The following is a 27,703-nucleotide window of genomic DNA, read 5'->3' as shown; positions in this document are numbered from 1 at the left end:
AAAAGGGAATGTTTCCACTCATTGGAGAGGGTTTGTAGACATAGCACACAAAATGTAACAGAGCACTTTGTTTAGGACAGAATACAAGTTGGAACGGCAAAGCAACCAGATGTGAGATGTGGCAGGACCAAGAATTAGAGGAGAGAGCTAAGCACAGGGAAAAGCTACACAGAAATTTCACTCTGGTTATTTATTAAGAGGGCTTTTCTCCTGTCCATATCATGATCACAGCTGAAGAGTGATCAGGATGATTAAGACTTTAAAAATTAGATACGTAAAATAAATCTCAAAAAAAAAATTAAAAACCTATTCAGCTGGAAGGTATAGGAATAGAAACAAAGTGTGTTAGTTTTTTGTTCTTGTTGTTTGCGGAAACAAAGAACACCAAAGAATGAAAGCTGCAGCCAAGTCTCAGATGAAAAGTTTACAGACAGGCCTGGTGTGAATGAAGGGAGTGGTGCCCTCAAAGCAAGACCCCACCCAACTAATCCTTCAACTTGTGAAAACTAACACCCTGAGGAATTATCTGTTCCTAAAGAGTAACAGCAAAGCAAAGCTTAGGTTGGAAGTATGTATTTTTCTTTTGAGTTTTACAGAAGGCTACAGTTGGGCGGTTGTCTTGAGTCTCAGAAGAGAGTTTGAATTTATTTCATTTTTTGCTTTTTTTGAGACGGGTTTCTTTGTGTAGCCCTGGCTATCCAGGAACTCATTCTGTAAACTAGGCTGGCCTCAAACTTAGAGATCTGCCTGCCTCTGCTGTGATTAAGGTGTCCATGTCCAGTTGAGACTTTGGACTTTTAAATAGTGTTGAGACTGGGAAAGACTAAGTGAACTTTTGAAATTTGATTAATATATTTTGTATTATGATGTGGCTACAACCCTATGGGGGCCAGGGAGTAGAATAAGGTGGTTTGAATGAAAATGGCTCCCATAAGCGTGAATGTTAGTTTCCTAGTGGGTGAACTGTTTGGGAAGGATTAAAAGGTATGGCGTTGCTGGAGAAGGTGTGTCACTGGTGGAGAGCTTTGAAGTTTTCCGTTGTCTCTTTATCTCTGGCTTATGGTTGTTGTCTCAATAAGAGCTCTCAGCTACTGGTTCAACACCATGCCTGTCAGCGACCATGCTTCCCATCAAGACAGACATGAACTAACTCCCTGAAACTGTAAGCAAGCCCCGAATAAACTCTTTTATAAGTTGCTTTGATCATTTTATTGCTTCATAGCAAGAGAAAAGTAGTTAAGATATATGGACATTTTTATTTAAAAAAAATCTCACTGTTGATGTAAAAATAATAATACAGGGCTCATAACATTAGTAGAAGTAAAGCATACAACAGCACAAAGGTAGAAGTATGACACTATGAAGTAGGCTCTCCATACACATAGTATGCAAACGCATACCATACCTATCATGATTTTAACCAATCACAGATAGATACACTATTAAAACTTCATATGCCAATGCTTTTCTCCTTTTTCATTACTCTTTAAACAATACTAGTGAAAGAATTACTTCCATAGTACTTACATTTTATTATCATAAATAATAAGTAAAAGAGCTCAGAGCATGAAGAAAATCAAACATGAGCAAACTTCTAATGTAATCTCAATACAACAAAAAGTCACAACTAATTAAACTATATGAGATAATGTGTGTAAATTACTTGCAAATATTGTGTCCTTTTATATAAGAGACTTGAATAACAGCAGATTTTGACATCCATGAGGCAAAGACTCCTTGAATTACAAATGGATGAAAGGATTAAGGTTCTTATTGCACATGAGGTAGTGTGAGTTCACTCAGAAGTAGAGTGTACTGTGCTAAAAATGTGTGCTGCTGACAGCAATGATGATAGGCTTAGTGGCACATATAGAGCATTCAAAAGGCTGAGACAGGAAGGTTATAAGTCCAAGAGCAATCTGTACTATATAACAAGGCTCTGTAAAAACAGACATAGAAATGTTGATCAACATTGATCAATGAGTGCTAAGTTGTAGATAGATAGGAAGTTCTGATATACTGCTGTACAGCACAGTGACTTCAGAAAACAATCAAAAACTAAAACAATTTTTTTATTTTTGCCATAAAGTAATAAATAAGAAAATCAATAAGTTTAACCTAGTCATGTAAGAAATATATGTATTAAAATATCATTTTAGTATTTTAATATTATTTTTTAAGTTTTATTTTAATAATGTGTAACTTTCGTGTTTTTATGTACCAGTTAAGGAACACATTCAAAATTTTCTTATTAAAAATAAAAATTAAGAGACTGAGAAAATGGCTTGGTCATAAAGAGCATACCACATGTACTTTTCTACTGCTGTGTGAAGAGATGCCATGGCTTAGGCAAGTTATAAAAGAATAGCATTTAATTTGGTGCTCATAGTTCCAAAGGGGAGTCCATGATCAGCACAGTGGGGAGCATGGCAGCAGGCAGGCAGACATGGAACTGGAGTAGAACTAAGAACTTACAGCCTGATCCACATGCCTGAGGCAGAGACAGAGAGACTGAGACATCCATGGACTTTTGAAACCTCAAAGCCCATCTCCAGTGACATACTTCCTCCAACGAGACTACAGCTTCTCATCCTTCCCAACAATTCCACCAACTGAGGATAAAGTATTTAAATATTTGAGCATATAAGGGCCATACTCATTCAAACTACTAGACCAAACAGCTATAGAGACCTGAGTTCAAATTCCCACATTTAACAAAGCTAGATACAGCAGTACATACCTATATACACTGGTAAGTACTGAGAATGTATAGAGGGAAAGAGTCCTCGGACTTGCTGGCCCAGCAAGTCCAGCCAATTGGTAAGCTCCAAGTTTAACAAGGGATCCTGTCTCAAAAAACATGATGTCAAAAAAATTGATGTCTGGGGCTGGAGAGATGGCTCAGGGGTTAAGAGCACTGATTGCTCTGCCAGAGCAACCACAACTCCCAGCAACCACATGGTGGTTCACAGCCATCTGTAATGGGATCTGATGCCCTCTTCTGGTGTGTCTGAAGACAGCTACAGTGGTCTCATATATATAAAACAAACAAATCTTAAAAAAAAAATTGATGTCAACTTAATGTTAGCCTCTCCCTCCAAATAAATGGACATCTGAAAGTTAAAACCTTAACATGGGCTGAAGAGGGAGTCCGGCAGTTAAAAACACTTCCTGCTCTTCCAGAGGACCAGAGTGTGGATCCCAGAACTCAAATTGGGTGGCCCACACCCATCTGTAGCTCCAGCTCCAGAGGCTCCAGTGTCTTCTGGTCTCCATACCCCTACACACACACACACACATGCACACATGCGCATACACACACACTTTACATGCTGAGTCATCTCATTAGCCCTCATACTTTTCACTAATAATGAAGCAGATCTAGAACTGCTTCTTCTTTAAGCACTTAAGTCCTCTTTCCCTTTGTCCTCTTTAAGTGAAAATATGGAGAACTATAGTAAAAATTTTAAAAAAACACAGAGTAATAACAACCATCATTAGTCATTAAGTATTAAAACAGTTTTAACAACCCTCTAATTACTTTATCCATTTATCTTCATAATTCTGTCCCTGTTTTACAGATACGAAAACTGAGGCATACAATACTTAAATAACTTGCTCAAGATCACAGTCTACTGTATGCCTCTGGAAACCTCAACTGTCTGCTAAGCTAGTAGGTCTGCACTGTATCATGACATGCTACCTACAGTTACAGCTCAGGTAGCCTAAAGCCCGATCTCAAGATCTAAAATGAGATTTTTATTTTTGTTTTTGTTTTTCGAGACAGGGTTTTTCTGTATAGCCCTGGCTGTCCTGGAACTCACTCTGTAGGCCAGGCTAGCCTCAGACTCAGAAATCCGCCTGCCTCTGCCTCCCAAGTGCTGGGATTAAAGGCGTGCACCACTACCGCCCAGATGAGATTTTATATTAAGAGCTTCACATAAAATTCTGTTTTATAAAGCAAAGAATAAACTCTTCAATATCATAAAGTCTCTATCTCTCACTCACTATTGATTTATCCAATGAACAGTTACATGTATCCCTTTAGCATGCCAGACCATCACAAAATTAAAACACTGCCCAAGCTATTATGGAAAGATCAGAATTAGAATATGGCCCAAGTTCATCTGAGTGACTTAGAAAGAAAGAAGTTTATTCTGTTCAGAGAAAGACTGAAAATATTTACTGAAAAAGGATAAGATAACTTGAACAACAGTTTCTAAAATAATACTATACTAAGTTCTTAGGAGTCAGAGCATCATTTAAGCACTTATACTGATTAACTTCTTACACCTTCCTAGACAGAAAAGGCCTTATTTATGATTTTATACACTTTGATTCACCATGAGTAAATGTGCTGAACTATGAGAGAGGATTATTAAATATATTAAATACAGTCTCAGCTCTCAAAAAAGCTTTAAAACTTTCTATAGGACTGTTTCAGGATGTTTCCATTGGTGGCTAAGTTTAGGGTGACAGTTCAGAGGTAGAGAGGTTTTCTAGTTTGTGTTAAAGCCCTGGGTTTAGCCCACAGTACCTGGGGGGTTGGGACAGTGGAGAAAGGAGGAAAGGAAGAAAAGAAGGAAAAGAAGGAATTGATGGTTTTCAACAAACTATTATGAAATTGATCTTCCAAGAACACAGAATGTTCTCTAAGATGAAAAGAAGCAACTAAGGGGAAAACATTAAAATAATTCTGAGATCAGGTATAGTAGCCCGTATCTTTAACCTAGCAACTGGGGGAGAAAGGCAGGCAAATTTCTGTGAGTTTGGGACCAGCTTCATCTATATAGCCAATTCCAGTCCTCCCAGTTACATGGTGAAACCCTGTCTCAAAGCACAAGGGAAAAAAAAACCCGAAAAGACATTAAAAATTAGACATAGTCCTTTCATGTTTCAATAGAACAGAAGCCATGAAAATTCTTCTACCTACTTGAAAAGAACAGTCAGAGATCACTCAAACCTATGATCATTACCTCAGTTGGGCCCTAAAGGACCCTAAAGCTATCCTAGGCCATGACTAGCAATCTCTCCCAGGATTCCCTCTCTTTCCAAGGTGCTGAGTATGTACTGTACACTTAGCAGATGGTTTTGTCATTTATCACTCACTAGATTCTAGTGATTAGAATATAACCTTCATAAAGGCAAGGCTTTGTTTATAGATTGATTCATACATTTAGAACAGTACCTGACACAGTAATATGTTAGAGGAGCCAGAAAACAAATTGAGGAAGTGGAGTCTACCAGCTAAAGAGCTCCCCACAGGCTTCCTGCCCTTTAAGGTACAAACTTAATACAGCCATGGCTTTCTTTTCACCCTTTCCCTCAGTTTATGAGAAAGACATTTCTCTTATTAACAGTTAACAGTTTTTCCTATGTTCCATATCACATCCTGTCCTATGTTTCAACAATTTCCCCTTTATTTTAAAAATACTTACAGTTGTTGACTCTTTTCTCAAAGAATGTCTATATTTTTAAAAATAAAACTCAACTTTGTGAACCTTATAGAATTTTGAAGCTACACTGATTTACACATATTCCCATGTGTGTATGTATGTGTGTCTGTCTGTCTGTCTGTCTGGGAGAGAAAGGGAGAATGTGTGTGGTATGTGCAGTATGTGCTCTGTTCTTTCATGCTCTGCTTTATTGCCTTGAGATGCGTTTCTCACTGAACCTGGATCCAGCGGGCCGCCAGCAAGTGCAGGGACTCTCCTATCTTCACCTGTAGAATGTGGAAGTCACAGGCCCGTAACCATTCTAGGCATTTCACCTGGTTCTGAGAATTCAAACTCAGACCTCTGTGTGAATGCTCTTGCTGCAGCCATCTTCCTATCCCCAGACACTTTTCATTAACATAGACGTCTGTGTTTTTAATCTGCTCCTTCATCCTGCACCCTCACTCTGTACCAATTTGGTTTCTGAAGCAGCACAGTGTTTTCAAGGCAGAGTCTTTAAAGAACTCTCGGAGCAAACTTACTGGGCACTCCTTACCTCCGCTGGTCATTCTATCATCTGATCCCAGGTACTCCCTTCTTCAGGCTCATTTTCTTAATTCTATGACATGTTCTCTCACCTGACAGTTCTCCCATCTCCTCTGCCTGCTCCTGAAATGATGATTCCCAGAGAAGCCTAGCCTGTTCTTTTCTATAAATACCCTGAATGAGCTCATCCACACTCACAGCATCAAGCAATACTCATATTCTAATGATTCCCAAAACTCTATCCCAAGCCAAATTATAAGACACTCTCAATGATGATGACCATAAATTTCCAACTCCCAGTCACCACCTCTTTCCAATGTAAACTTGCCTCTTTCCAGCTGGTTCTCTACCTCAATTCATGGTTAAGCAAGCCAACTTCTTTACTCCCCTACTCTCCAAATTTATCTAGCTTACTGTCAACTCTAAGAGATGGCACTATTAAATCTCTTGAATCCATGCCCCAGGGCAGTGTTTTAACTCAAACAATTACTCCGGACTAAACTGCTGCAACTAACCTACTCTGGAATTCAATTCAAGTGTCTTTCAATTCCAGTTATTTCTTACACACACAACACTTCTCCACACTGACGACTGAATGGTTAATAAAATGCAAGGATGGTAAAAACTACTAGTTGGAATTATTCTACTGGTCACCATTACTTGAAGCAATAGCATTTGTTTCCTCTTTATTCATGTCTACTTTTATGTTTTATTGTATACAAGTATGCCTATTATATAAGTAATGTGTCTATTATACAAAATGTATGTATATAAAAATATACATGCATATCTAGGACATATAATTTATAAATATATCTGTATGAAGGAAGATGCTTCAAATCTTTTTGGGGTATAGGCACATAAAAATACATGAAAACCACTAACCTGGGGAAAACGTATAATACTTTTAACATGATAGACATGAACTGGCCCCAGAAGCTTTCTACTCATATCTCTCTTAAGTATTTTACCTTTCTAACAAGGATATTTTTACTCTGAAACTACCCACACTAACTATCTCCCCGCCTGAAATGTCCCAATCACCTTCTTCACATCTTACTCCAATTTGTCTGTTTTTCAAGCCTCATCTTAAACTTAGCTGTCTCTATAAAACACCTGAGTGTGCATCAAATGCTCAAATTCTATTACAGTATTTAGTGTAATTTCTTGTTTACATGTCTATTGCCAGTACCTAGCATGACTCATGACACAAATTAAGTGCTTAATGCTTTGTTTTGTTTACAAGTGCTCAAGAGGCCCAATGTTGGAGGACAACTCACATGTTGGTTTGTCCAATACAGCAGAGAGAACAAGTTATGCAGAGGTCTCTTTTTTGTTTTGTTTTGCTTTTCTCTTTCTCTCTCTCTCTCAAATATTTTTATTTTAGTTTATGTGTATCAGTATTTTGGCTTCAAGTATGCCCGTAAACCATGTATGTATCTGGTACCCAAGGAGGCCAGAAGAGGGCATCAGATCCCCTGAAACTGGGAGCTGTGCTGGCTGGGAGCCAGGTTGGAAGCCACCATGTGGCTGCTGGGAATCAAACCCAGGTCCTCTGAAAGATCAACAACTACTCTTACAACTGAACCATCAATCCAGCTCCCCAAGTACATTATTCTTGAGTTTTCAGGTGTTAGTTACAGACAGATTTTTAAAAAGTATGTTTGTCATCTACCAAACTCCAACCAATTAATCAATAGTATCAACACATTCTGAAAGATGCCTTATATTATCTTTTCTAAAGTCCCATTCAAGTCAAAGTGAAGGGGAAAGAAGGTTTAAATCCAAAAGATCAAAGAACAGAAATGAATTTTTCAAGTATGGAAAATGAAGTATATAGTAGTTGAACTGGCAGGACAAGGAAATGTGAAAGTACCCGAAAAAGAAAGAATTAAGTGAACAGCCTGCTGGCCAGAAGACAGAGGCAAAGTGACTGCAGAGGACTGAAGGCGTGGGACTTAACTAGGGGTTTGCTGAAATTTAATAAAGAGCACTGGGTTCCCGACTCTACCCCTGCTCTAACATCAATACCTTTTCCACAAAAGGGAGCAGTGCTTGAAACAGGAGTATTAAGAAAAGAGGCTACAAATAGAACCAGACCCTCCCCAAAAGAAACCACCCCTGCGTCTAATGAGAAATATACTTATCTCAGAATTCTAAGAGGTATGGATGTGTATATATGTGTGTGTGCAAAACCTTCTTTAAAGAAATTAAAATCACATGCATGACTGAAAGGAGATTTGTTATCCAACAAACTAGCAATTCATAAAGAGAGAAGAGAAAAAGAATAAGAAAATATTTCTGGCCAGGCAAGATAGCACACGTCTATAATCCCAGCACTTAGAAGACTGAGGCAGGATAGTTTAAAGCATGAGCTACAGAATAAGACCTTGACTCAGGAAGTAGGGAGAGGAGAGAAATTATTCCTTTAAAATACAAGGAAATCTCCAACTTTAGGGAGGTGCATTTCCAAATACTAAAGAACAAATGATTAGAAAGTAAAAACAAAAGCAGAGCTGGGAATCTAGCTCAGGAGCAGAGCACATGCCTAGCAGGTAGGAGGCCAAGGGTTCAAACCACAGCACTGCAGGTAAATGGACAAATAAGAGCACTCAAGAAAAACCCCATGCTACATCATCAAGAAGGTCCAGAGCATCAACAATACACATCAAGAAACGAATGGCAGAAACAATCAGCTTCAACAGCACTAAAAACTAGAACACAGTAGGAGTCTTTACAAAATGTTTTTCTATATAAATACACTCAACAACTGGAAGAGAACAATTTTATGTATATACACCTGAAAAAAAAGTTATCTTCTACCTAGCCCAGAATTATATATTATAGTATAGAGTTATAGCAAAAGGTGCCGTTAGAACACAAAAGACACAGTATCCAGCAAATGAATGAAAATTAGAAGGGAAGATCTGGAATGCATATAGAGTAACCAGTCCATGTAGGAGCAGAAGCACAGATGGCAACTCTTAAAGGTTAAAGACTTTGAAAAAAAAAAAGTGCAGTAGGAAAGAAATGCCAATTTTAATAAGATGGTCTCCAAGACTACCATTCCCTTGATAGGCACTTTCTGCATAATCCCCCAAAGCAGTGGTTCTCAACCTGTGCTTTCACGAGTGTCTTCTAAGACCATAAACATAGATATTTGCATTATGATTTATAACAGTTGCAAAACAGCAATTTTACGGTTGTGGTTCATCACAATGTGAAGAACAGTATTAAAAGGTCACAGCATTAGAAGGTTGAGAACACTGCTCTAGAGAGACGATGAACTGCTAACTATAGAGTAGGGATGCACACAAACAAGAGACCACAGACCTGCTGACTGTGAAGTACTCACAAGGGACATTATTATCCTAAGTGGTCAAGATCTATGCAGGTGAGATCTGGAAATGGCTAGCCAAGAGGAGGCTACTTGGTCTGGAAGGCACACAGCAAGCTAAGAAATTATTTCTAGTGACAACAAGAGGAGAGTCGGTGTCAATGATCCCAATCCTAGCTTCCACCTGGAGTGCCTTATAAGGAAGATTCAGCTAACTGTCAATGCCTAGACTCTTGACCCACAGAAACTTTTACATAATAAATTGTCTTAAATCAGTAAATTGTTTTAAGCCAGTAAAATCTTACTAGTTTGTCACACAACAATAAAAGCCTAATATTTATGACAAAACAATGCAACCAGAAACTAAGTAAAAATCAGTAATTTAGAAGAAAATCGTATTTTTCCTAAAACAGAAAACTTAAGAAGTCAAAGTCATATCAGGAATTTCTATAAACAATGCATTTAAAAATGCCAGAAAGCAGGAGAAACCCTGAATAGAAAATGGTCATACTTGTTAAGTATGGCTAAAAGCATTCAGGTTCAAAGCAACTGGCTTCAGACTGTCCTGGATCTTCTACATTGCAAAGAATAGGTCTGCTGCTAAATCAGGTGTTCCTGCCCCAAGTTTGTCATAGGGTTTTTCTAACTTTAAAATGTATGAATCGTGCCTAGGGAAGGAGGTAGGGAGGGAATGAGAGACAGAGGCACTTTAAGAATCAGATAAGCTTTCTGAATAGAAAGAAATTCTCACTTCTGTGAGCTTCACTGAAGGAATGCAGCATCCTTCAGTAAGGTCACTATAGCAGCAGGAGCAGGAACAGCAGCAGCAGCAGCTGCAGCAGCTGCAAATTCATTAGAACAATTTGTTGGTCTGCTCTTAGACCCACCTCTGAAGGCAAAGGAAACCCAGCAATCTGTTTTCTTTTTAACAAGTCATCTAGGTGGTGCTGATATAGGCTCACAACTGAGAACTACTAATCTAGTATTAACTTCTGCCAGTATCATACTATAATCGATTTTTCTTCCTGCTGTAGCCAAGATATTTCCAATGCATTTCAAAACTGTATCATAATACATAACATACCACAACTGCTATAAAAATGATAATGATAATAATAGTGTGCAAAATAAATCATAAGTCAGGCTAAAGATGTGCTTCTTTGACTAGGTTTTCAGAACAATGTGTTTAGAACGTGGATGGTCTCTTCACTTTCTCACAGTGCTCACTAACCTCTACGCCTTTTTACCTTACACTACCATGTGTTGTTCTGACTAGCTAATGGATACACTAGAGTTCAGGAGGAGGTAATTCCAAAAGAAGGACAAATTTAGGGACTAGAGCAATGGTTCGCCACTTAAGAGCTGCTGTTCTTCGAGGACCGGGGGATTCAGTTTAGAACCGACACTGCAGCTTAGAACAGCCTGTAACTCCAGTTACAGGAGATCTTTTTTCTGGCCTCCATGGGCACCAGGTAAGTGTGTGGTATGCATGTATATATGCAGCCAAACATTCATCCACATAAAATAAAATATTTTTTAAACAATTATGACAAATTAGAAATCTAGTACAGTATGGTCCAGCTTTTGTTTACAGATTAGAAAAGCAAGTGACACAGAGACCACGTGATTCAGAAACTGAAGTGTATACTCTGGCCTTCCATTTGTAGGTCTGTGCTTTTTAGCATAGGAAAAATATTCCAAAATGACATATTAAGTGTCCCTCCTCCACCCACCAGCCTGAGATCCTTCAGAGAAAAAGATTCTATCTCCATAAGTATTCCAGAGGCTGAAGTGCCCAGTAACTACAAGGAAGGTTGGCTTATAAAAATTTCAATTTAAAATCACTGGTGGAAACACTATATACCAAACATATGCAATAATGTCAAATCACTTAAAGTACTTTGATATATTCCAAATCTAATGCATTAAGCAGATTTAAATACATTAAAGTAAAATGCAGGGTTTCATCATCTTAAAGACAAGAGACGTGCATTTAAGGAACTCACCAAGATAGCAAGCTTGCACTAAATTTGCATGTTTTAGAAGAACTACACAGGATTAAATACAGCTTTCCGAAGCAATCACTGAGCATCCATTTAGGTTCCTGAACTTATGACGAGCTCCCAGCAGCTGCAAGACCTAACACATGGTCTATCATTTCATAGTTTGTAATGTTCCACTACTCACATGTTCCTTTGGAGCCCTTTCTTCGTAAAGATGCAGATACCATTAATATTCCGGGAACTGTTCTTACATTTAAAACAGTTTTTGCTGGAACAGAAGAATAACTACTTCTTCAGTCAATCTTGAAAATAATGAACTGAAATGTTAGAGGTAGAAGCTAAAACTGATTTAAAAAAAATGCTTAGATAACTATATGTATGAGCAGTTACTGACTTAAATATATTCATTTTAGAGAAACTACACACTTCAGAAAGACTCAAAAAAATTCACAAGTCGTCTTCCTAGAAACATGGCAGCACTTTACAGCCCTCCTTCCCATACTTTTTGTATATACAAACATACTTTATGTATGCAGTCCTGAAAATACACACTCTTGTATATTTTGTACTTATTTGATTACTTTGTGTGCTTGCCTATATTCATCTTTGTGCACTATACGCCCGTCCCGTGCCCATAGGCCAGAAGAAAACATCAGATCCCCTAAACTGGAGTTATAGATGGCTGTGAGCTGCCACGTAAGTTTTTTAATAGAATCCAGGTCCTCTTGAAAGCGCAGCCAGTGCTCTTAACTACTAAGCCATTTCTCCAGCCCCATTATACACTTTAGCATCATGGAAAATACTACCATCTTTGGAAATATTCTATAGACTAGCTTCCTGTCACATTAAAAAAAAACTGTAAAATTACCTATGGATTAAATACTGACACTCAGAATACACTAATTTGTCACAAAATAAACTTAAACAATAACACTGTCATTACTATCTTATACTTTATCCCATATTAGCATTGAAATAGTAACACAAATGTATTTAACACTAATAAAATACCAAATGAATGCAATAATGAAAAAACACAATTAAAATTCTGTACATTACTTATGCTAAATGGATATGTAATCAAACTGCTTTCTAAATGTTTACAGCTCTACCCTTAGATTAACACTGCTATCTACCTTGGCCAGAGACACTTCCTATTCCAGTGGCTAACACACAACACAGAGATTCTTAACTAGTAAAATGCTGAAAATAATAATGTTCAGCCCTAAAGTGCACATCTGTACCATCCCCTCCAAGACACAGGAGGCATCAAGGAAGAGGAAGCAGAAACACTGTTAAGGCTAGGAAAGTGGTTTTTAACCTGTGGGTCATCACCCCTTTGGGGAATCTACCTCTAAAAATATTTACATTATGATTCATAACAGTGGCAAAATCAGTTATGAAGTAGCGACAAAAATAATTTTATGGTGGGGGGGTCACCACGGCATGAGGAACTGTATTAAAGGATTGCAGTATTAGGAAGGTTGGGAACCACTGTAGAGGAGTGCTGTACATGCTGTAAAATGCTGGTTTCTAGATATGACATAGGCAATCTCATCAAGAAAAACACACAGCAGCTATGACTGCATGCACATGCACAGACCCACAGACCCACACACAAAATAACACACGTAGTGGGAAGGGGCTAGTTGGGAAGGAGGAGGTTAACTATAAGAGAAGGAGACATAGGAGAGGGCAATGGGGTGACTCTGTTCACAACACATTGAATACGCGCATGAACCTATCAAAGACTTAGCAAAATAATAAAACTCTTGCCAATTAGCAGAAAAAGTAAAAGAACATCCTGTAAGATCTAGAACTAGTTGTGCTTTTTTAATCAACAAAGAACCTTAAGAAAGTCCGGTTTAAGGGTGGCTTGAGAGTCTTCTCACTCCAGTTTTGTTTTTGTTTTGAGTCAAGGTTTCTCTATGTAGCCCTGGAACTCACACTATACATCAGGCTGGTCTTGAACTCAGAGACCTGCCTCTTGAATGCTGAGACTTAAGGCAGGTGCCACCAAGCCCAGCTCTTCTGACTCAGTTGACCCTGATCCCAAGCAATACTAAAAGAGTAGATGGAGTCCTTATTAAGTAAAATGATGAAAGCTGGCAGAGCAATTAAGCAAACCATACACATTTTAATGTTAGAAGCCAAAAACCAGACATTCGAAACCACACAGTAAGATAGAAAAGAGCACTGCTTCACAAAAGAACATGCCAAAAGGCAGCACACAAAAAGCTAAAGGGATAGCAGGCCTGAAGTAACTATCCTATCTAAGTTTAGGGACATTGGAGGATAGAGGCATAACATTTCCCTAAGTTGAGATGCTGAGATCTTTGGTTGTTTATTCCATTCAAGATAATTTACTAGGGATCCTTATGACCCTAACAGGAGAAACTGAAAGTAATCAGGGATGAAAATTTCAAACCACAAAAATACTTTATAGAATAACCCTGAGATGTCTCACAAATATTTAAGAAAAAACAAAAAAGCTATAATAAGCTTTCAAGTTATCCTGAGGCATACATAAGCACAAAAAATAATATATCAGTCTACCTATAATAAATAAAAAAATAAATGACATATCCAAATTACTAGAAATAAGGATTTTCTGTATACTAAGAATGGGATCTAATTCACTCAAATCCTTTCAGCTAATTTTACAAGTGTGGCTCTGTGTTACAAACTCATCTGTTAGGAAACACAATGTGATTTTGCCCATGAAAACATATTAGGGTTAAGGGTCCCTCCCACTGCCCTGTCTCCTTGAGACGCTACTAGTGCAAGCACTGACTCCAGAATCTCAGCTTGCTGGCAGGTTGCTCCATCACTGAGCTGTACCTCCCAGGACCTTTGGGCATATTTTATTAAGACTCAACAACTAAAAACAGTGGAACTAGAAACAAGTATTTCTACAATATTTAGGAAGTCAAAGACATTCTCTGTTATGGTCTTTTGGACCCTGCAGCACAGGAACACATGGATCCAGGTACAACATTAGATATAAGACACGGTGACAATGACTCTAAACAACTTTATACAGTAATGAAAATGCATGCTATCCATGACTGAAGACACAGTTTTGTTTCACTTCTATTCTAACTCTTATTTGGTAGTTTTACAAAAAGCTGTCAATTCTTACAATCCTTCTGCCTTAGAACTTGGTAGCAACCCTTTCATTTCAAAGATAATAAGGAAGCGTTCTTCACGTTTATAGAACACTGAAAGAAAATATCCAGAACTAGAAAGATGGTTCCATGGGTTAAAGGCTTACCCAGCAAATGTGAAGCCTGGTGTGATGTTTGGATCCCCAGAACCAATGTAAAAACCGGGTGGGTGGAGTAATCTCAGAACTTGGGAAGCAACATAGAGACACGGCATCCCTAAAGCATGCTGACTAGACTAGTCAAAAACAGTGAGCTCCAGGTTCAGCAAGAGGCCCTGCTGTAATCTAAGCTGGAGAGCTACTGAGTTAGACACTGATGTCAATGTCAGGCGGTCATAAGCATGCCTGCACACAATGACATGCCCCCCTCCTACATACATGCAAACACGCTCCTCTCTCCAGACACATACACATTCACTTAAAAAGGAAAAAAGCTAGATACCCCTAGGGTAGAGTTAATGTTTCAATAATATTGGGTTTTAAAGAGATTAAGATGATTTTTCTTTTTCTTTTTCTTTTTCTTTTTCTTTTTTTTTTTTTTTTTTTTTGGTTTTTCGAGACAGGGTTTCTCTGTGTAGTCCTGGCTGTCCTGGAACTTACTCTGTAGACCAGGCTGGCCTCGAACTCAGAGATCCACCTGCCTCTGCCTCCCAAGTGCTGGGATTAAAAGATGATTTTTCAAAAGCTGGAAAAACTGCAAGGGTAAACCATTATGAGGATAAAACATTGACTAGACATTATTTTAGATTTCATGAATAATTTTATTTTCTAATTAAAAAATGAGAAAAATATTTGTTCAGCCTACCTTAAAAATAGAAAAGATAATTAAGTATAAATGAAATTCAGTTAAAAATTACTTTAGCTATAATTACAAAAGCCATAATGGATCTTAAATCCATTTTTGAAACTATAAAAACAAGACAAAAATAAAAGTAGAGTAAAAAGTCAAAATATTAAAAAGATATGCATGTCAGTTACTCATAAATGTCTTTTGAAAAACAAAAACAAAGAACAAGGATTAGTTTGTTTTGGATTTTTTTTTCCCTTCTCCTTCCTTAGATACTTTACTTAGAAACACAAAATGACCAACATGCTAGATTTACAATTGTAAGGGAAGACTATCAATATGTAAGATGTCATAACAATTAGGAATATTAAACTGAAGCTGAGTGAGGTAGCTCACCCCCACCACTCAAGGACTGAGGACACTATGGATCACAAGTTCCAGACCACTTGGGTACAATATAAACCTTTCTTCCTAAGTAGGGTAAGCTGGGAGTGGGGAAGGGGAAGGGAGTGGGAAAGAGGAAAAAAAAGAGAAAGATGTCCAGAGAAGGAGAAAATGTGCTGTTATTTTTAACATTTTTTTCCTCTGACCTAAAAGAAAGAATCTAGATATACAATTTTATTTGTACACTCTGACTGGGGTTTTGTTGCTGAAATTTTACCTATACTCCTATTTAGAGGGTTAAAGTTTTATGGAGTCTGGTGATAACACACCTGTAATATCACTATTCTGGAAGCTGAAGCATTAAGATCAAACCTGGAGGCCAATCTGAGTTACTTAGCAATACCCTGTGACACAAGTAAAAAAATTTTTCCAGTTCTCATACATAGACTTAAAGCTACCTAAAAATTCCTTATTACATACAAATGTTTCTGTAATTAACTTAACTCTTACAATACCTCAAAATTACTCAGTTAAAAAAACAAGTTTCTGATCTGCAGGAAAATCTTACTTCTTTTTACAAATGTAATGTATCTTGCAAACTGCATTGTCTCCACTGTGTGTGGCACAAATCATAGGGTATTAAACACAACCAACACAGACAAAAGCCTGCACATTACATTTAACTAGACAGGTCCTAACTAAACATACTAGAGCCACTTAAAACAGTTATTTAAGCCTTAAAATAGGAATGGAGGATACCAGATAATGCTAAATATTTGGGATTCATTTTCCTGTTCTTCTATTCAGTTAGCAACATCCAAGACAGAAAGAAAGCTCAACAGCAGAACAAAGATTTGAGCTTTTGAAATGTGAATGCCTTTTATCTTGACTGTCAGCAACTAAGTAAGGCCAGTTTCTCTCTCACCTCTCCGCCTCAGTGTTTCATGAGTGTCTCTTATTTGAGCACACCGTGCAGTTCCCATCATTTCTAACTCTACTTGAAAACTCCTAGTTCTAAAGTCCAGCTGCACATTTCTCTGTCCCTCTGCACACTGGGAACATCCCAGGGCCTGTCACTTCATTTCCATTGCCCAGCCAGAGCCACTGTTTTAGCTTGTTGTTTCTACAAGACACAGCATACAAATCTGAATTAGCTTAGCCTGTTCTCACTACTTCTCTGATCCGTCTTGTTAGTGCTTTGCTTGCTTATGGTCCCATATTGATTGGTTCTTCTCACACCACCAAGAACAATGCTTTCCTAAATTGCCAGTTGCTACCACAGGTTTCTTAACTCCAATTAGTGGGTCTTCACTACCATTTCTTCTTGAAAAGGAAATGGAATGGAAATGAAATGATAGTAGAAACTTTCAGACTGCATCACATAAAGTAAGAATATTATTTTATGTCATTTTATATTCAAATATGAATACTAGGTCACAGCATAAAAATGTATGCTGCCAATGGATATTTTTATTGTCTGGCTTTAAAACAAACAAACAAACAAACAAACAAACAAAACAAAACAACCCCAGGCTCTTTCTATAGCCCAAACTGGTCTCAAACTCCAGATCCTCCTGCCTCACTTTTCTGAGGACTAGGTGTATAGGGCATGCCATACAAAGCTGGGTCAAGGGTCAAGTATCTTCAGTTTAAACACCAGTCTGTAGTATAACCCAGTCTTTCATTGGCCTATAAAGCTCTAGCACGGCCCTGGACAAAGTTCTAGGGACTCACTCCTCTCTATCAAAGGAGTCCACACTTTCATGCAGTGATGCTGTCAATCACTGTTCTTCAATTAGTCTTCAAAGCCTGCCTGTATTTAATATCACCTGATCCAAAATCTCTTTATCCTTCCTACAGCAGTAAACGTCCCCTCATACAAATATACTGTAGGCCGCAAATGCCCCACTTTTACTGCTTCCAACATTTCACACCTTACTTTAACCATTATCCCCAGTTCTAAACATAAACTCTTTAGGAAAAAAGCACATTTTACTGACTGTTCAACAACACTCAGCTGAGTCTACGCCATGTAACTGCTGCTGAAAGTTTGGTAAAGTTAAGAAAGAACTAAGTACTTGCACTTCCTTAGGCTGTTACTCTGCCTTTACAAAGTGCACTCCTACTGTGACAGTGGATCAACATTCCCACACTTTTGCTACCACCTCCTCCTTAAGCGACATGAGACTCCAGGTAACATGTTTCAGCACCTATTCCATGCTTTAAGGTAAAAGGAAGGGCTCAAAGTTTGCAAAGTCAGGTAGATACCAGAAAAACAAACAAAAATCTCAACATCCTTTTGTAGGGAAAACCCCCATTTTATACATAACTATCTCTTAATAGAGACAGGCATTACTAAACTAAGTAAAAACAAAAAGCAGCACAAAATAACTGGCTGAAGTGACTTGGTACCTGCTGCTTTCTCAAGTGTGCTGACAGAGCTGCAGACTCACTGCTACATTACGATATACTACTAGGCTGTGCCTAACACGCACGCCTCACGGAGACGCTGAAGCTTCTGGTGGGCTTCATTTTTCATGTTCAATTATCTTTATTTGTAAGGTGTCTGGTACACTTTTTATACATCCATACTTCAGTTGACCTCACTCCATGGTGCACGCAACTTTGACAGACTCTGCCAACTGTTGGTTTCAGCTGTTCTTTTCCTTTTCCATGGAGTTCATAAACTAGTATTACAGGAGTCATTTTTTTCTACCTAATCATTTATTTTGGTTTGAAAAATAATTTTTTATTCCCTAACTATACTTATAATTAAGGTAAATGTAAACCTTATAACAATACTAATCAAAAATCCATCTGTTACATATAAACTTCCTTATCCACATGAAATTTTGGATATTCACCATCCAAGTAAGGTAATTTAAGGACTGCCTGGGAAAACTTTAAAGGTCACATAATATTAACTTATGTTTCAAAGAAGCCCAGATGGCTGTGCTTATTCCCTTACAAAGGGTAAAAACGTCTGTAAATGCCTTTGCTGTATGATATTTTCTTCTATTTCCACCTACCCTTCTTCTTTCAACAATGCAAATAAAGCAAATCATCCTCAGTAAGAAATCGTCACATTCCCAAGTATAGCTCTGAGTACAATAACAGCAAGTGCTGTTAAATGATGAGCCGGATCTTCAGCTTTCTCTCTAGATCTCTCTTAATATTCAGCTATCACCAACTGGCCATGAAGTTTTGGCACCTGAGTTCTGGAAGGGCAAATTCAAATTATATCATTCACCAGGCAAAATTCTATTGCAACCTTATTTTATATGTCATTTTTAGCTTTTATTTTATTCATTCTTTAAATTTTAATCTATGAGTACTGGTGTTTTGCTTGCATGTATGTATGCATACCACCTGCAAGCTTGGTGCCTGCAGCAGTCAGAAGAGGGTATCGGATCCCCGGGAACTGGAATTACAGAGGGTTGTGAACCACCATGTGGGTGCTGGGAATCAAAACAAAGTCCTCTTGAAGACTAAGTATTCTTAACCCCTGAGCCATCTTTCCAGCCCTTAAAGTATAATTTTAACAAAAAGGCAAGTGACTTGTTTATACACAAATTATGCTGAATATCTAAATATATTTCATGTAGGTACCTTAATTTCATATTTCAAATAGTAGTCCCCTTTAGTATTAAATTAATCTCACTCTTCTCTTGGTAAAACAGTGAGCATTCCTGTAATGTATGAGATGCAGAAAACTGATTCTCTTCTCTGATGATGCTTACTCCAGTCTGAAGAATGCAGCCATTTTTGGTGAAAAACTGCCACTTGATTTATTGTGTAGGTGAGAGTGCACGTGACACTCCAACATGGCTTAAAAACACACACACGCACACACACACATTTTAAACTGTGGAGCTGCATATAATCAAGGGAAGCCATACTTCAAATGTTTCCAATATTAATATTTTTTAGTATTTTCTCATTTAAAAATTGGTGCAACTGACCAGAACAGTTTCTAACACCTTCATTTCCTAGCTTATGTGCTTAAACAGATTAGAAGAAAAAAGTCAACTGCTGACCATCAAATGAGGGAAGAAAGGAAAAAAAATCATTTTTACAGTAGGAAAACTCTTACACTCCTTATTTTACCGACGAGAATACAGCCCATAAAGGTTAAGTAATTTGCTGAAGGTCACTGCTACTAATAGCAGAACCAGAAATAGAATAAGATATTTTAATTACATTCTTAGCACTTGTCATTTAAGCATTAAAAGTAATTATCAACTCATAATTAATTCCTGAAGAAGAACTGCTATGACACGTGTCTATATTTTCAAAGTTGTATAAGCTAATGAACTTTGAATTTTAATTGCCAGGACAAAAAGTAACTATTCAAGAACTTTATAAAATGTGTGTTCCTAAACTATCAGAATGAATTTCAAAATCCATCCTTCCAAACCTTGTTCCTCAACTACTTATTTATTAGTGTTAGTTGGACCACAGGAAGAATGCAGAGACAGCACTGACAACCCACTAAAGAAATGAACAGATCGCCACTCAATAACACAGATTTCCAGCCTAACTAAAGAACTAGCATCTTATTAAGCTGCAGTGTTTAGAATGAAAAGTTTTGGAAATGCACTCTAGGTTGGCTTTTGGCTATGCTGAAGATGTAAACCTGACACTTCTAGCACAAGCTAAAGGTCTGAGGCAAACAGAAAAAGTGAACAAGTTCCTTCACCCAACAGCTTTGTCTCTTGTCTCTCCTGCACCCACACCGTGGAGAGCGAAACAGACTGAGATTTTCGTTTAATGCCCAGTACACCAAGCTGTACATTTGGTTTCGGATGTTCAAGGATAAAACAGAGGGCACTGCCAGAGCACCAACTTACAAGGGATCAGTTCCAAGGACTGGAGTCTAACTAATTACAATCCTCCCTTTGTACAACTGACTATTTCTACAAAGTACTGGAAGAATGAAGCTCTTCTCTTTAAATGACACAGTCAACCAAACCTAAGATGGCAAAATTTTAGTAACCTATACAGCAGTTTGATCAATTAGGAGGTACAGGGTAGACTAGTACACTGTCTTCATATATATATATGTATATATATACATATATATATATAATTAATAAAACTATAACTGAGTTACAAACATTACACATTCCAATTAGGACCTCTGGTGTCGCTCTACAATAATACAAATATAATCTCTACTTAAAAGTAGTATCCGTTTTGCAAGGGATCGGATTTAAAAATATGGTCACCACCACCGCTCAACTGAACACACGCATAAGCAGATTTAAAGCTGTGATAAGCACAAAATCCTTACCCCATTTTGCCCAATGAAAACTTGCTCTGAAGTTTCTGCTCTTATGCTACAGAATTAACTTCCAGGGAATTTTCTCCGTCTGTTATTTTGCAGTTGCTTTTCCACCCCCGAGATCTTTTCCGGAGGCAACTCAACGAAGCAGACAATTCAGTTAGTTCTTGTCGGTAAAATGATTTCACTCGCGCTGACACCAAAACGTTCAAACATTTGGAATTTGAAAAGGTTGCGCGGAGAATATAGCACTTAACTATTCCACAAAATTACCGTACGTGTAGAAAAACGCAAAAGCCAGCTTCAGCGAGTCTGATAAAAAATGAGTTCGCTGGTCATTTCGCTCACGTCTTCCACGACACTCAGGCAGCCAGGTTACTCGGCCTTTGGGCTAAGGCGGTGGGTTCAAATTTCACACCAGGTCCCTGGGGGTGGAGCGTGCAACCCAACGCGACGTGCACTTGGATAAAAATCCTATAGGCAGCAATGCCACTATCTCCCTTACATTTAAAAAAAAATTATATAGAAGAAATCTCTTAGTGCAAACCCCGACCACTCGCGATGTGCACGGCACACCACATTGGAATCTGTCCTTTGAAATGTTCGTCCTCCTAAGACTCGGAGCAGAGAGGAGGTGGAGAGCAGGCAGAGAAGGCTGGGAAGGATCGATTCGTTCTCACGAGGAGCATCAGCGGAGCCATTTCCAGGCTGGCGGCTAGCTGGGGGCACAGCCGCCGGGGAGCAGCGCTGGGGGCCCGAGCCCACCTCCCTCGGCTTCCCGGCCCCCGCCGAGCACAATGGAGCCCCGCTCGCGGCCGCCCCCTCTTCCCGCCTCTCCTCGCAGCACCCGCGGCCTCGGGCTCCCGACGGCGGAGAATGAATGAATCAGAGAACCCAGCCCCGCGCGGTCCCCGGCACCCAGCCCCCAAGCTCCTGGCGGCCGCGCGCTGAGGAGAGAGGCTCGCGGCTCGTCCGAGGCACGGCAGCCGCGGCTCGTGCCCCCACCCCGGCTCGTCTCTCCCGCTCCGCGCTGCCTCACATTCCCGGGGCCGCCGCTGCCTCCTCACACTCCCCTTAGCGGCCGCCTCCGCCGGTCCGGGCGGCCTGGCGCCCGTCGCTGCCTCTGACTCCACAGAAGCGGGCTCCGAACCGAGCGCAGCTGAGGGCGCCGCTTCCCGGTCCGCGCCGCCGGCGTGAGGCGAGCACGGCAGCGGAGCAGGAGAGGGGGCGGGGCGGGGCGGGGCGGGGTGGAGAGCGCGGCCCTCCCGGCTCGAGGGGCGGAGCGCCGCCGCCGCCGCAGGCCCGCGGAGGAGGTGGGGCGCGGCGGAGGCGGGGCACGGGCTCGGACCGGGCGGCGAGGAACAACCCCGGAGGGGATTAGCCGGCCGGTCCGTTGGTCCGTCCCTTTTTCCTTCCCCTCCCCTAGCGGCCGGCGGCGGACGGGCAACGCGCTCGGCTCCTGCGCTGGCTCCGGGCCGCCACGGCCTGGTCCGCTCCACACGCCAAGCGCTCGCGCTGTGTCTCCATCCTCCCCGCAGGAGGACCTTTAAATAGCAACGTCAGCGCGCTCCTCTCCGCACATACGTCACCCTCCGCTCACGTCACCTTGTGCGGGGGATGATGTCACGCGGCCGGAAGTACTGCTAAATTAGGGAAGGAGCTGGGGGAGGCGGGCTGGGCGAGCTGCTCCGGGCCCACCTGCTCTCTTTTCACTCGCTTCTCCTTAAAGGCCAAGGCGCTGGAGACAGTCGGAGAGAGCTCGGAGAAGGAAGCGGCGAGAGGTTTCCTTGGCATAAATGTGCCAAATGCGAATGAATCACTCATAGCAACAGTGCCGAAGTTTCGCCGGTAAAGTCCTGTCTCTCTCTCCCACTGGGTTTGCACCAGCATCCCCAGGCTGTTCACATCCCAACCTGCAGGGAAAGGGAGAGTGATCACTACTGGTAGACTCGGGGGAAACCACCGTTAATTTTAGGAATCATAAATACCATTCTGAACATAGTCAACTTTTAAGCTTTCTCTCCTCCTGATGCCATGCATTTTAACTTAAAAAAAATTAGAGCTTTTTTATCCTTATTTCAAAGGATAGTAATTAAAGCAGACGGAGATTTCCAAATGTTCTAAATGTTGCTATTCGCAACATAGCCATGGTTCTGTAAGGCATAATGAGTCAAATTCATTAAAGTAAAACTTAGTTCCTCAGATAATTATCGATCCTTCTACAGCATCGCAAATGCCAACGAATCGCCTCAGGTCTGACTTACCAAGGATATATGAATTACAGTCCAGAAGCAAAGTCCTACTTTATTAACACAAATACATTTTGTGATTACATTTGGGTTACTTTTTATTTTGAATCTTGTAAGCACAGTACCTCTCGAGTATATTTTAATTTTCTATGTGGCAAGGATGATTAGCCACCCATAAATTTATAGCTACATATGTGAAATAGTGTTTTTAAAATCGTAAAGTTTTAAAATGAGCCTTTTATTAGTTAGTCTTACAGAATGAGCTTTGCTTTTATTTGATTTAAGTTGACAATCGTGGTTCAGAAATAGAATTGCTGCACACTGCTGAAGGCCATTAGTACTTCAGTTACTCTATAGATTCAGTGACCACATTTTATAAACTAAAGTCATTTGACATTAAACAGAACATTTAAAACCTGAAGTGACCCGGAAAATCCAGGACATAATATTATTACAGAATCATGAATTTGTCCTTAAAAGATTAGTACGTCAATACCAATGCAGTTCAAAATAAATCAGCTAAAATTCTATAGATTATGCCAGGAGTGGTGGGTTGATTAAGACCTTGAACTCCTGTGTTCTCCTCTCTAGTCCTTCCTAAGCAATGAAATTACAAGAATGTCCCTTGCTTGCCTGCTATATGTGTTTTCAGTACATGTTTTTGATATTAATACATGATTCTGAATTAAGAAACAACAGTTTTGCTTTTTTGTTTGTTTTGCATTGACATTTTCTTGCTTGGAAACTCAAGAGTAAAGCAAAGTGTTAGTACCAATTTGTAACTAATCAGACTGCCTGGTCATTTATCTGAACATTATAAAGTTATGATCTGGCTTTAAATTTGAAATATTAAACAGACTGAGAGGGTTTTTTCCTTTTTCTCACATGTGTATGCACATGTGTGTGTGTGTGCACGTGTGCATGTGCTGGCACATGTGTACATGACAAGAATGAAAATCAGAGGTTTAATGTGAGAAGTCTCCCTTGATTGCTGTCCACCTTATCAATTGAGAGGGTCTCTCTCTTAACTCAGCTCATCAGGAGGGCGAATCCAACTAGCCAGCTTACTCTGAGCATCCAGTGTCTGCCTTCCCAGTGCTGAAACTGCAGGTGGATGCCCCTCCCCCACCCCCCAGAGTTCATGCGGATATGCCTGGGATCTCAGCTCTGATCTTCACACTTGAAGGGTAACTAAGGGGTTTGGTTTGGTTTCTTTTAACATTATAATGAAAGGTTAATGAAAAGCAAATATCTGCTTTCCAATTTGTCTAATACATATTAGCATACTGATAGAAACTGGAACTAAGTTACATTTCAGATAAATTGAGCTTTTTACTTAAATATAAAATACAAAAACAATGACACTGTTACTTTTCAAATAATGTCATCTTATGATCTTTACAAAGTGTTATTACTCTCTAAAATGAAAAAAACTTTTAAAAACTACTTCCCATCTAAAATAAGTCTCTATTTCGGGTCTTTCTTACCGTGTTAATTAACTCTTATGTTACCATTTTCAAACACTTCCTTCAGCCGGGCAGTGGTGGCATACGCCTTTAATCCCAGCACTTGGGAGGCAGAGGCAGGTGGATTTCTGAGTTCGAGGCCAGCCTGGTCTACAGAGTGAGTTCCAGGACAGCCCGGGCTATACAGAGAAACCCTGTCTCGAAAAACCAAAAAAAAAAGAATCAAACACTTCCTTCAAGCGTATGATTATAACTTCCTCCTATTTGTGTTCTTTATAAAACAGATTTTTACCCAACTGCCAAGACAGTCTGTCAGCTGCTTCAGTCCCTTTAGAGTTAGTACCTTTCGCTCAGTTTCTGTTTGTCACAAGGTGGGGTTTCTTCTTAGCTACCTCTTGCCAGCTGAAAGAGAACAACTTTTTGTACGTAAATCTGATGGCTCACTGTGATATCATTACTTAAAACCTAAGTGATCATTTCAGCATCTTATTCTAGCAATAATTGGCCAAGCTTTGTTCTTTCCCCTGTGTGGGGTTTACATATCAGGAAGTAGCTGTATGTATTTTGCCAAAGGTGTAAGTAAAACCTAGGAACGTAATGAGACATGTTCTAGGGAAAATAAATGCTCTTACTACCCTACTTTGAGACAATACTAGTACACATTCGACAGCAGTCGGAGAACCATTATGTGGCTTTTTATCTATCAATACATATCCTTTCTGCTAAAATAAGCTGATGCCATAAATTCTAACTCTAATTTCCTTGCATTGTTTTAAAGTACTGAACTTCCTCGAAAGGAATGAGTTTCTCTCACCGGAAGAGGAAGAAAGTACTTCAGTAGCATTTCAGCTTTTTAACAGTTCCTCTTCCCCAGTATGCTCTCAAATTTGTGGGGCGGTTTATGAATACCCTCTGATTTTAGAATCTGTGGGCGAAGACATCTGTTTCAGTTTTGAGTTTATTTCCGTGCCCTTAGCAGGAGATGGTAGTCTCCAATGGGGATGTTCATAGATGTGCCATGAAGTGGGGCTTTTTCAATGAAAAGTCATTCATGGCCTAGAAAAACAATGCAGAAAAGAGATTTAAAGCCAGGTTTTATTTTTAATTGACTAACATTAGGTAATAGCAACTCCCTTTGGAATATTGTATTTTTAATCACAAAATGCCACTGTCATTTCAAAAAAGTCATAAGCAGAAATACTAGATAGATAACTCCCCTGCAATAGAAATCCCACTAGCTTATGACAAAAACATATAGGAAACTAAATAACCAGTGAAGACTAAAAATAATAAGAAAAGAATGAAATAGTAGAAAAAAATTTCTAGTGGATGCTAAAAATCTCATTTCCCATGCTTTAAGATTTAGCACATATAGGCCATCATTAACTTGAGTTGGCTTGTGTAAAGACATGTTTCATTATTATTACAAGTCTTCATCTCAATAGAAATGAGCTGGCTGAAAGGTCTCTCCAAAGGAATTTCAGTTAAAAAGAGGGAAAAAACAACCTCAAGAGTGGGAATATAGGTGTTTGGCTTCTCTAAGGCTAAGTCTTCCAGACAGATTTACTCATCTGAGAGCATCCATACTTGATACTTTTTTTCTCTCTTTAAAAGAATGGTTTGTGAGTTGTAGTGGGAGGGAGATTGAAGAATTATCCACAGGAAAATGTCTGTAGAGCATCGGAAGTGACTTCATGGCACTCTCCTGCTTTGGTTTTTATTGTAATCTCATTGCTGATTTTCCAAGTATTGTCAGAAAAGTAAAACACAGTCCTAGGCTTGTAAAAGAAAATTCCAGAAGGTTTCCAGTCAGGTTCTGTCAAGGGCCAGAATAGAATAGAGGAATTGATTATAATAATCCCATAATCAGGAAATCAATTTGCAATCTATTTGTATTTTTTAACATTCGGGGGATATAGTGCCTTTCAAAAGGTATGTAGCTTAACTTTGTTTTGTTAGACATTTCAAGCAGCGGACACAGAGAACAGTCTGGGAAAACACGCAGTCTTCAGGGAACTACAGTAAAGAATGTGGAGTAAAGCTGCACCTGTGTGGTTACTTAGAATGGAATGCTGCGGAAGCTGATTGCCATGGTAACCAATAATCTTTTTCCTGAATGGGGAAACAGAACAACCATGAGGAAAATATTTTAAACGAGCTACCTCATTTTGTGACTCTCGATGCCAGCAAGTATAAAAACAGCACCCAAGGCATTCAGAACAGGCATGCTTGTAAAAGGAAATTGCCTTCTTTCCAGAGAAATGAGGCTGAAGCTGCATGTAATTGGTAAAGTCTCGGACATGCCTGGAGCTGACAGAAACAATACCTAAAACCTCTGTTAAATTTCTCTCCAGTATTTCAGTATGGTCAGAAAAATTCTCAGCATTTAAAGGTTTTAGCCATAACATTTCACAAGTTATTTATGAGGCTCTTATTTATTTTAATCTGGTTCAGATCATAATTGATCTAAAGGTTACATTGGAATTAGTGTTCTGTAGAGAAGCAGAACCAATATGATACATACATGCAGACAGACAGACAGATGAGAGACAGATGACAGATTTATTGCAAGTTTGGTACTCATAGTTTATGGAAACCAAAAAGTCCCAGTCTGCACCTTGGAGAACCAAGGAGCTGGCAGCTGGCATAACAATTCACCTTTAGCCTAAAGCACCCAGGTACCAGAGAAGCCAATAGTATCGTTCTTAGGCCAGATTTAGAACCCTGAGAACCTGTGATTCTGATGTCTCAGAACAAGGGGTGATTGTCCAAACTCTAGTGTGGAAAAGCATTCTGTCTGTTGTCTTTTTGTTCTACTCAAGACTGTCCACAGATTAGATGGTGCCTGGTGATAATATAATACTAGATATATTATTAGTAAGACCACTGATTTCAATGTGAATCTTTTATGTATGCCTTAGACATTCCTACCAATAAGGATTTACCAGTTATCTGGTTGTCCTTTAACCCTATCAAGTTTACACTTAACTTGACCCTCACAACATCTATTATCTTAATAATGAATTATATTTTTATCATGTTTTAC

At 39.3% G+C, this 27,703-nt stretch overlaps 1 protein-coding gene across 2 annotated transcripts in view; it reads right to left on the bottom strand.

Moving 5' to 3' along the window:
- Positions 1 to 22,690, bottom strand: part of Homer1 (homer scaffold protein 1) — a 99,200-nt gene extending 76,510 nt beyond the window's left edge. The window contains exon 1 of one of the 2 annotated variants that reach the window (XM_028760181.1): positions 22,641 to 22,690. Coding sequence is in view for 1 of the 2 variants with exons in the window: in XM_028760180.1 (XP_028616013.1) it covers positions 20,952 to 20,956 (5 nt within the window). In the remaining variant the exon portion in view is untranslated. Of the gene's footprint in view, positions 1 to 20,951; positions 21,662 to 22,640 lie in introns of those variants that run through there. The other variant, XM_028760180.1, reaches the window with a different exon arrangement.
- Positions 22,691 to 27,703: the final 5,013 nt, after the last annotated feature.

Source organism: Grammomys surdaster, unplaced genomic scaffold (genome assembly GCF_004785775.1).
Source record: "Grammomys surdaster isolate TR1022 unplaced genomic scaffold, NIH_TR_1.0 126391, whole genome shotgun sequence".
NCBI classification, from domain to species: Eukaryota; Metazoa; Chordata; class Mammalia; order Rodentia; family Muridae; genus Grammomys; species Grammomys surdaster.
Note: the sequence above shows the minus strand (reverse complement) of the source record. Positions and strands in the feature narration are given on the sequence as shown.